Source organism: Phoxinus phoxinus (assembly GCF_949152265.1).
Source record: "Phoxinus phoxinus genome assembly, chromosome: 15".
Classification (NCBI taxonomy): domain Eukaryota; kingdom Metazoa; phylum Chordata; class Actinopteri; order Cypriniformes; family Leuciscidae; genus Phoxinus; species Phoxinus phoxinus.
In genome coordinates this window covers 33488702-33501201 of record NC_136890.1, presented here as the reverse complement: position 1 = coordinate 33501201, position 12500 = coordinate 33488702, and the positions used below count along the sequence as shown (strand labels likewise).

At 40.1% G+C, this 12500-nt stretch overlaps 1 protein-coding gene across 3 annotated transcripts in view; it reads right to left on the bottom strand.

The window, feature by feature from the left end:
* Positions 1–12500, bottom strand: part of dtx1 (deltex 1, E3 ubiquitin ligase) — a 50020-nt gene that overhangs the window by 10482 nt on the left and 27038 nt on the right. For all 3 annotated transcript variants that reach the window (XM_079636825.1, XM_079636823.1, XM_079636824.1), the window contains exons 3-5: positions 10583–11291; positions 2655–2716; positions 1495–1656 (exon numbers count right to left, since the gene is read on the bottom strand). In XM_079636825.1, the coding sequence (XP_079492951.1) occupies positions 1495–1656; positions 2655–2716; positions 10583–11291 (933 nt within the window). The remainder of the gene's footprint in view (positions 1–1494; positions 1657–2654; positions 2717–10582; positions 11292–12500) is intronic.

Below are 12500 nucleotides of genomic sequence, written 5' to 3'. Positions count from 1 at the left end.
CTTTCCGCCGTTACTTGTTTCACACTGTGTGTGTGTGTAAAGTGTGTTCTGCTCAGATCAGCAAAAAAGGTGAGAGAGAATCAATCGCTAGACACACACACACACAAGAATACAAACAAACACACACTTACACACACACCCTCGCAGACTCTCTCACACACACACACACACACACACAGACACTCTCGCACACACACACACACACACACACACAAGAATACTAACAAATACACCACTTACACACACACACCCTCACACAGACACCCTCGCACACACACACACAAGAATACAAACACACACTTACACACACACACACCCTCACACAGACACCCTCGCACACTCACACACACACACAAGAATACAAACACACACTTACACACACACACCCTCTCACACTCACACACTCTCTCTCACACACACACTCACAGACACCCTCGCACACTCACACACACAAGAATACAAACAAACACACCCTCTCTCTCTCACACACACACACACACTTTCGTACACTCACACACATAAGAATACAAACACACACACCCTCGCACACACACACACACACACACACACACACACACACACACACACACAGACAGACAGACACTCAAACCCTCGCACTCACAGACACACGCACACTCACTCACAGACAGACACACACACACACTCCCTCGCACACTCAGAGGCAGACGCACACTCACACAAAGACAGACAGACAGACAGACACACACACACGGACACACAGACACACACACACACACACACTCACTCACAGACACACACACACACACACACACACACACGCACACTCACTCACAGACACACACACACACACACACGCACACTCACACTCACACTCACACAGAGACAGACAGACAGACAGACAGACACACACACACACACACACACACTCACAGGCACACTCACACAGAGACAGACACACACAGACACACACACACACACACTCACACTCACACTCACACAGAGACAGACAGACAGACAGACAGACAGACAGACAGACACACACAGACACCCTCTCACACTCACACAGAGACAGACGACAGACAGACACACACACACACACTCACAGGCACACTCACACAGAGACAGACAGACAGACAGACAGACAGACACACACACACACACACTCACAGGCACACTCACACAGAGACAGACACACACACACACACACACACACACACACTCACACTCACACTCACACAGAGACAGACAGACAGACAGACAGAGACACCCTCTCACACTCACACAGAGACAGACGACAGACAGACACACACACACACACACTCACAGGCACACTCACACAGAGACAGACAGACAGACAGACAGATAGACACACACACACACACACACACACACACACTCACACAGAAACAGACAGACAGACAGACAGACACACACACACACAGACACCCTCTCACACTCACACAGAGACAGACAGACAGACAGACACACACACACACACACACACACACACACCTTTGCGCAGGTGTTTTTTCTTGGTCTTGCGTCGGATGCTGTTGATTCCCGGCACTGGTTTGATGTCGCTCTTGTTGAGCGCTGGCGGGTGCAGGACGGGTTTCGGTGCGCGGGTCAAACACACCGGCAGCCCGGCCGCGCACAGCAGGATCCCCGTCATTCCTGACGCAAACACACACTCTCAGTTCATATGATGCACTACATGTGTGAAGCTTTTTATACCATGCCAACAAAGCAGTTTTGTATCAGATAGAACTTTTATAAACCTTTATACTGAGCTAATCTTTTTACTTCCTAAATAAATAAATAAATATATATATATTAGGGCTGTCAAACGATTAAAATATTTAACCGTGATTAATCGCACATTTTTATCTATTCTAAAGGTCTCTTGATTTATTTTTGTCCCATTATTTTTTTCTGATTTTAATGCTTTTATCAACATGGAAACGTGGATCGGCTTGCTTTGTGCAAGTGTTTTTTATTGAAAACAACATTTACTGTGTTCAATTTCACACTAACATTCTCACTTGGAGCAAATAATCTCTCACACAATGTAACTCTGTCCATCAATAAAAGGGTGAAAGAAATACTGACGAGGTGACGTTACTGATGTTGACGAGTGGGCGTAGAAACGCATCAGCGGTGTGTGTGTGTGTGTGCTTGACCATCAAGTGGTATTTCAGACGTGCTGCGATGATAGCAGTTCACAGCGACACAACACACAGATCACTTTGGTCTTGTCAATTGAACCATTTGTCAACTTTTTTTTTTTAAACGACAAAGTTTGCTAGGCGTTAATCTCGCGATAAAAAAATTGACGCCGTTAAAATGGGTTTGCGTTAACGCCGCAATAACGCGTTTAACGGACAGCCCTAATATATATGTATATATATAACACTTGCATGAACGGATCTGTTTACTTACTAAAAAAAAAATATATATATATATATATATATTAAAAAAAAATATATATATATATATATATTTTTTTTTTTGTAAGTAAACAGATCCGCTCATGCCAATGTATTTTTTTGTTACATACCTTTGTAAAGAGTTAAGCTGTTTACTTGCAAAATATTAAAATAAAATAATCTAATAAAAGTTTTGTTACTTTTAAACTGAACTGAGTTGTAATTGAGCATGTTGGTGTGTTGTACCTGCTAAGGCCGGGTGGACGGGTCCCGGTCCAGTGAGATTCTTCACCGGGAGCGCAGGAACCCTGAGAACACACACATCCACACAGTCACTGATCCAGCTCAACCGAAGCATGTGCAGCTGAAGACCATCCGACCCTCAGATGAGCATCCTAAAACTCACACGCTTCCTCATCCGCTCATGCCACTGGAACCGTCCAATCAAATTAAGCTCTGAACGGACCAATCAGCATCCAGTGAGAAACACCGTGAGAAAAACAAGTAAGAAACACCGAAGCCTCCATCAGATCACACATCATGTGGACAGAGAGCTAAAGATCTGAATATCGTCTTAATTACATCAGGAGGGGGGGGGGGGGCATCATTACAGCTTATCGGATCACATGAGGAACAAAAACTAATTAATAAAGCACGGAAAATGAGACGTTCATCCCTGAGGAGAGAAGATCAGCCGATCCGGCACATAAACAGGCATTCGTTCTCAAATCAAGGGAATCTCACTGTTGTTTACTTCACAGCCCTGATATCTTTCAGGCTCAGTAAAAACATAAAAACTAGTTTCAATTTCTAATCATATTTCAGCCATGAATCGTCACCATCTGGTTTCATTTCTCTCGTTCACACTGATTAGATCTGTGGCTGAAGCGACATGCTATTCTAGGATGAAGGGTTATTATAGTGTGTGTGTGTGTGTGGGGGGGTATATGTTTTTTACTTGCAAAATTAATAAATACACCTATTAATTAAAACCATGATAGCATCTCAATTATATTAAAGTAACACTGCTAGGATGTTGTGGGTGGTTGCCAAGGTGTTGCTATGCATTGGAATGATAATTATTTGGAACCAGGCCGCTTCAGTCCGTTCACGTTCATACATCGTTTTTATGAATAAATAAACACTATAACAAATGGATTTGATTTAATATTGGATTTCACTCTCTGCACAGAATGTGTTTCTGACGTCTAGACGAGTGCATACGGATGTAAACGGAGTATTTCTAGTTCTCTAAACTTCAGTTGTACTAAAAACTACAACACAAACCTCATCAAAGCCGAAATGATCCCTAAAATAATCAAATACTGCAGTGGCATGAGACTCTTTGGACACTTTCGTATAGTTATATATAATATTATATATATATATATATATATATATATATATATATATATATATATATATATATATATATATATATGATACTGAAAGTTTAACAATGGTAGTTGAAACTCCAAAGTACTTCATTAGCCTGTAGGTCATCTTATAAATGGAATTATATATTTAAATATATATATATAAAAAAAAGAAATAATATATTTAAAAAAAACTAAATAATATTCAAAAATATATATATTAATGATTTTGCTCAACTGGTCTACACATTAAAATGATTAGGAAGTTTGAAATGTACATTTGATAAATTGAATTGTTACATTATTACTCAAAAACAAATAAAATAAAATATCTTCTCAATTACCCTATAGATAATGTAATAATGGAATTATTACATAACTCAATAAAATGAATAAAATAAAATAATATAAAAATTGAATAAAATAAAAAAAATTGAATAAAATATCAAATAAAATAAAATGATTTTGCTCAACTGGTCTATACGTTAAAATTATTAAGATGTTTAAAATGTACATTTGATAAATTGAATTATTACATTATTACTTAAATAAAATAAATATATTTTCAATTAGCTTATAGATCATTTAATCAATGGAATTATTGCATAACATAAAAATAGAATACCATAAAAATAGAATAATTTAAAATATAGAATAAAAAATAAAATAATTCCACTCAATTGGCCTATACGTTAGATTAATAATCAATATGTTATTATTAATTATATGAAATGTACATCTGATAAAGGAATTATTAGCCTACATAAATAAAATAAAAAACTTTGTACAGGGTTAAGCCGTTTTCTTGTTGTTTACATTCAAATAAAACAAAATGAAACTATTTCCATACACCTGCGCACAGAGTTAAGCTCCAGTAAACCAGAGCGCCTCGTATCAACACGCATCAGGAAACGTTCTCGTGTCTCATCTCTCCTCCGTTACAGATCTAACTCTCTCTCTCGGTTCTCCTCGTGATCGAGTCACGGAACCAACATGAGAACGGTCCTACCGTCTGTCCTCCGTCGAGTCTTCATCCGAATCCATCATCTCTCCTGCTCTCAGTAAACAACACACACTTCCTCTTCTGATCTCACACTCGCTCACAGGAAGTAGAACAGGAAGTCAGTTGTTGAGTTGAGCAGAACTATCAAACCGGTCTGTGTTTATATATAAAGTAAGCCAAAAACAACACCGAAGCGGGTCAGATGTTCTAAAGCTCTTTAAATATAACGATCCTGCTTCAAATACACTTACAAAAAGTACTTTACCATCGTACTAAATGATTGACATACTGTACAGGTGAAACTGGAAATATCTTAGAAAGTTAATTTATTTCAGTAATTCAACTTAAAAGGTGAAACTAATATATTATATAGACTCATTACATGCAAAGTGAGATATTTCAAGCCTTTATTTGTTATAATTTTGATGATTATGGCTTACAGCTTATGAAAACCTTTTCACAAAATTCTTAAATTTGGGGTTTTCATAATCTGTAAACCATAATCATCAAAATTATAACAAATAAAGGCTTGAAATATCTTACTTGGCATGTAATGAGTCTATATAATATATTAGTTTCACCTTTTAAGTTGAATTACTGAAATAAATTAACTTTTGCACCATATTCAAATTTTTCCAGTTTCACCTGTAGCAACATACGTATAACACTATGAATCATACATATATATGTGTATATATATGGCCTATATTCATAATATAGCTGCCATAGTAACCATGGCGACAGACGTGGACAACGGCGTTACGTCTAGCGGTGCTCACGCTATTATTTCGTTCAAAGATTATGGACCATGGCAAGCAGACTTTGGGACAAAAGGAGAACTAAACCGAGGATCAATATCAGCGTGCCGTTTTCGAGACGCCGAGAGCTAGCGTCCGCGACTAACTTCCACTCGACAGAGACGCCGAGAGCTAGCGTCCGCGACTAACTTCCACTCGACAGAGACGCCAAGAGCTAGCGTCCGCGACTAACTTCCACTCGACAGAGACGCCGAGAGCTAGCGTCCGCGACTAACTTCCACTCGACAGAGACGCCGAGAGCTAGCGTCCGCGACTAACTTCCACTCGACAGAGACGCCGAGAGCTAGCGTCCACGACTAACTTCCACTCGACAGAGACGCCGAGAGCTAGCGTCCGCGACTAACTTCCACTCGACAGAGACGCCGAGAGCTAGCGTCTGCGACTAACTTCCACTCGACAGAGACGCCGAGAGCTAGCGTCCGCGACTAACTTCCACTCGACAGAGACGCCGAGAGCTAGCGTCCACGACTAACTTCCACTCGACAGAGACGCCGAGAGCTAGCGTCCGCGACTAACTTCCACTCGACAGAGACGTCGAGAGCTAGCGTCCGTGACTAACTTCCACTCGACAGAGACGCCGAGAGCTAGCGTCCGCGACTAACTTCCACTCGACAGAGACGCCGAGAGCTAGCGTCCGCGACTAACTTCCACTCGACAGAGACGCCGAGAGCTAGCGTCCACGACTAACTTCCACTCGACAGAGACGCCGAGAGCTAGCGTCCACGACTAACTTCCACTCGACAGAGACGTCGAGAGCTAGCGTCCACGACTAACTTCCACTCGACAGAGACGGCGAGAGCTAGCGTCCACGACTAACTTCCACTCGACAGAGACGCCGAGAGCTAGCGTCCGCGACTAACTTCCACTCGACAGAGACGCCGAGAGCTAGCGTCCGCCACTAACTTCCTGTAACACAACATACTGTAACACAACATAACATATTGTAACACAACAACATACTGTAACACAACATAACATATTGTAACACAACACAACATACTGTAACACAACATAACATATTGTAACACAACACAACATACTGTAACACAACACAATGTAACACTGTAACACAACATAACATATTGTAACACAACACAACATACTGTAACACAACGTAACAAATTGTAACACAACAAACACAACGTGACATACTACAACACAACACAGTGTAACATACTGTAACACAACGTAACATACTACAACACAACCTAACACTGTAACAACACAACGTAACATACTACAACACAACCTAACACTGTAACAACACAACGTAACATACTGTAATACAACACAACGTAACATACTGTAATACAACCTAACATACTGTAACACAACCTAACATACTGTAACACAACCTAACATACTGTAACACAACCTAACATACTGTAACACAACGCAACACTGTAACAACACAACTTAACACAATGTAACATACTGTAACACAACACAACGTAACATACTGTAACATAACGTAACACTGTAACAACACAACGTAACACAATGTAACATACTGTAACACAACACAACGTAACATACTGTAACATAACGTAACACTGTAACAACACAACGTAACATACAGTAACAACAAACACAACACAATGTAACATACTGTAACAACAAACACAACATAACATACTGTAACACAACGTAACATACTTTAACAACAAACACAACGTAACACTGTAACAAACACAACGTAACACTGTAACAACACAACGTAACACTGTAACACAACACAACGTAACACTGTAACACAATGTAACATACGGTACAAATACAATGTAACACACTGTAACAACAAACATACTGTAACACAACATAACATACCGTAACACAACACACACAAAATAACATACTGTAACAAACACAACGTAACATACTGTAACACAACAAACACAACGTAACATACTGCAACACAACACAACGTAACATACTGTAACACAACAAACACAACGTAACATACTGTAACACAACACAAGTAACATACTGCAACACAACACAACGTAACATACTGTAACACAACAAACACAACGTAACATACTGTAACACAACAAACACAACGTAACGCACAACAAACACAACATAACCTACTATAACACAACAAACACAACGTAACATACTGTAACACAACAAACACAACGTAACGCACAACAAACACAACATAACCTACTGTAACACAACATACTGTACCACAACATAACATTACATAACCTACTGTAACACAACATACTGTACCACAACATAACATTACATAACATACTGTAACACAACATAAAACACAACATAACATACTGTAACACAACACAACATACTGTAATAACATAACAACACAACACTGCAACACAACATATAACATAACACAACACAATATACTGTAACACAACACAACACTGAAACACAACTAATGCAACAAACACAACATAACATAATGAAACAACACTGTAATACAACAACATAACAAACACAACAACAAAACACAACACACTGTAACAACAAACAGAACATAACATTTAAAAAATCCTTCTGCTTAATTGGTCTATTGATTACGTTATGATGAATAATGAAGATGTTAGGGTTAAATGTACATTTGATGCATGGAATTATTAAATTATGACAATGAATAAAAGATAAGATGATGATGATGATAAGATGATGATGATAAGATAAGATGATGATGATAAGATAAGATGATGATGATGATAAGATGATAAGATAAGATGAAATATGCCAGATGCCCTAATTCTAACGAGACTCACTTTAATTTTTAACTTCAAAATAAAAACGCTTGTTACTACACAAAACTAGATGAATTTCTGCATCCACAAAGCTCACATTAACAAATAGACATGAAAACATTAATATGCAAAAATAAAACAAATACACAGATCACTGGCACTCACTAACCTCAAAACTCTTCAGATGGAAATTAATTAATCTCACAAACGTTCATGCTCGGTGAAAAGTGAAGATTAATAAGAACAGAAACGATTGCATAAACGAGTTGGGTTGACATTTGCAGTCGAGAGGAAAACTGAACTGTGGAAACTACAGATCAGTGGCATCAGAATCTGTCCGACCCTGCCCTCTAGTGGCGGTGCAAAAACACACACAACTTCCCTCTGTATGAACGGTGTGTGTGTGTGTGTGTGTGAGGCCTCAAAGCATCAGAACCAGAAGTATTTCTAGCCTTTCATCATCAAAAAACAACTGTATCCATATTTTGATATTTTCTTTTGATCCTGTTATTAATATGGGATATAAATGATCTTTATCTGCAATAGAGTCGTTCACAAGCTGCATGTACAATACAGATCTGCTTCATCACTGACAAATGCATGATATTGAAGTTAAAAATCACTTTATCTGATGCTCTTTTTGTTCTGTTTTAAAAGTATCCTGGTATTATTTCAATGTAACTGCTAGAAACGGTTCAGTGCGTGAGTGAACTGAGCGAATGAATCAAACTGAGCCGTTTGAAAAGTTCAAAAGTGATTCATTCGTGAATATGGCATCGTCTGATTCTTAACAAATTGCACTGCAAAAAAATTAGTTTCTTAGTATTTTTCCACTACAAATATCTAAACATTTAACAAGTCATTTTGCTTCTTAAGCAAATGTACAGTATCTTGATTTAAGAATTGTTTTATATTTGTATCAAAGATACTGAGGAACAACATGATTGCTGGAATAGTGTCCGGGAGAATGATTCTCAGGTTGTATATCTTCATTGTCAGACAAGGTTTTATCAGTATTTATTATTTATCAGGTGTAAACGCCGCAGTAGAAAGGGTCAAAATAGTTTCAGAGAGATAGTGAAACCTGTTAAACAGCAAATTGTTAGCCAGATCTCTCTATTTCAGTGGCGGTGAAAAGATAATGTAATCGCAATAGTATGAAAACCTGAGAGATGTTCACTAAAGCTGTTCTGTTTGAGTGTGTGTGTGTGTTCATGTCACACAGCTGAGAGATCGACTGCACGTGATGCTTGTTTATACCACGCTATCTGTGTCTGTGTGTGTGTGTGTGTGTGTGTGAACCACGCTCATCCTGTGTGTGGAACCGCTCGCCTGGGAACAATGCAAACTTATCTGTCTTTACACTCTTTCTCTCTCGCTCTCTCTTCGTCTCTGTGTTTCTGCTGAAGTGTGTTTGTGGGTTCAGAGATGTGGTTTCATCGCAACTTCACATTTCCTAGGATTTACACCCCTTCATTAGATGCTTTACTATGTGTGTGTGTGTGTGTGTGTGTGTGTGTGTGTGTGTGTGTGTGTGTGTCTCTGCTGAGGCTCCGTTTTGCCTTGATCCATTATTCATCTTCCCCCTGTGTATCACAGCCTGGATGGCAAACGATTCACACAAACACACACACACACACACACACACTCGCATGCGGTTTAACTCGACCAAAGACACACTCAAACAATGATTTTCACACGCTCAGAGGAAAGGACAAGATTTATAGATGCATTACAGCAGCAATGCGTGTGAGTGTGTGCGTGTGAGTGTGTGCGTGTGTGTGAGAGAGAGAGAGAGAGAGAGAGAGAGAGAGAGAGAGAGATTGTGGTGTGTGTTTGCGTGTGTGTGTGTGTGTGTGTGTGTGTGTGTGTGTGTGTGTGTGTGTGTGTGTGTGTGTGTGTGTGTGTGTGTGTGTGTGTGTGTGTGTGTTTGACTGATTCACTGTCACAGTGCAAAAGGACACTATTGATTATTTCCCTGTTCAAGACAATCAATCTCTACAAAACTGAAAAGCATCAATAAACAAAGAAAGGTGATGCAAAAAGAGTGCAAACAGCTCAAAATAAAGATATTCAAATTAATCATAAACCGAACGAACGAACGAAATAGATAGACAGACAGACAGACAGACAGACAGATAGACAGATAGACAGATAGACAGATAGATAGATAGATAGATAGATAGATAGATAGATAGATAGATAGATAGATAGATAGATAGATAGATAGATCATCTCTTACCCTGGAGGAATGGATCCTCTGCTCGTCGTCACCGTGATCCTCTGCGTTCCCGGCCGGTTCAGATTATTCTGCCCGTTAATAGTAAGCGTGTGATTGGTCGGAAGCGTCACGAGTGCAGGTGCGCACGAGAAACTCCCCCCGTTCATCTCCATCTTCCCACCTCCACCTCCACCGACCTTTATGTTGTTATGGTGTCCCCTAGCAACAGTCGTCGTGGGCGACCAGAGGGAGGAGCCAGCGAAGGTGTTGCTCTGCCTGACGACAGCGCTCGTCGGGTCCGTCCCGTAGAGTCGCCGTCTCTGTTGCAGAGCCAAGATGGCGTTTGACGCGGCCCGTGTGCTGTGGACCAGCATGCATTGCTGGCATGTGCACGGGGTTCCCGAGTTGGTGCCCACGGGCCAGGACTGGGATTTGGGGATTGATCCGGCGATGAGCGGATACGCGAGGTCCATCCGCCGACGAATGCGCCGCTTTCTCTGACTCTGCCGGTTGGTTTGGGACATGCCGTCGAAGTCCACCAGGTAGCAGAAGCCCAGCGAGCTCAGGTCCAGCCAGGGGTGCTGCTTCTCGTACGCGTTCTGGATGCTCACGCACAACTCCATGTCGTAAGGAGTCCAGGATCCACAGTCGTTTTCCCATTCCCACACGATGCCCTTTCCCGGAGACGAGGACGGGTCGTAGAAATTGCGCTGGACGGGACGCATTGTGCCTGTGGGAAGAGAGAGAGAGAGCTGATGAAGAACTAATACAGTGAACTAATGCAGTGCAAGATAAAAGTATCTGCCAAATGCATTAAAATGTCAATGTAAAGACCTTTACTCGTTTATCAACCCTGTTCTCACTTAGCAGAACATGTCTTGTTTTCCAGCAGTCTAAACATTCTTAAATCAAGATGCATTTACTGGAGAAGCAAAATGACTGAAGATATTAAGTCTTGTTTAAAGTCCCCCTGTGGTGAAAATCCAGCTTTTAATGTTGTTTATGTGTCTATGTGCTGTTTTTAATACGCTTTAAGACAAACCATGTGTAAATTCATAAGTCGACAGCCATGGGAGTCAATTTGGTTTGAAATGCGCTGCATTCAGAAGTGCTGGGTACAATGACGCATTCATTTTTTTTCTCTTTCATGCGCAGGTCATGTTTTGAAAGACGATGTCCTGTAGTTTACTAATGTAAGCTCTCCAAGCTATGCTCTCCACAGAACATAAAATATTCATTTAATTTAATTTTTCGTGTTCACATTTATGAGGAAAAAACGATGTTACGGACGTGACCGCTCTGAAATCGGCACTAAAAGATGCTAAAAGACCTCAAACAGAAGCACAAAGCCTTTCTTTAAAGTGAATTTTGTTTTGTATTACTTGTATCTTAATTTTAATCAATGTTTCATCAACCAATTGCCTGGATTTAATCAATAATCAGTAAAACAGATAATAGATATCACGACGACACGGAGGCGCCGGCGCATGAACTGTCTGGAGCTCGTCTCATAAATGAACTGAAACTCAGCATAGCCTACTTGCCTCACAGACCTGAGAATCTATGGTCTATATGATCTATTATCTACAGAACGCTTGAAATCATACTTTTAAACAGAACAATTCTAAACGAAAGAATACTATGTAGGCTAATCCGTATGAAATGTGCATTTCTCTCCGGCGCGTTCACTACTGCGAAGATCGTGAGTCAGCATCGTCAACTTCATCTTTGCAGCCGACACAGCATTATTAATAAACAATTAAAATGTCTCCTTGCTATATTTGACATATTCATAATCATTACTTTTGCCAGTTCATTGTGACAGCTTTTAGGTGCTTTATTGGCAGCGCCACCCTTACGTTACATGAACGCGTCACCACCGCATCAGCACCGAAAACATTGAGATTTGTATTTTTTTAAAATCGTGATACGAACCGAA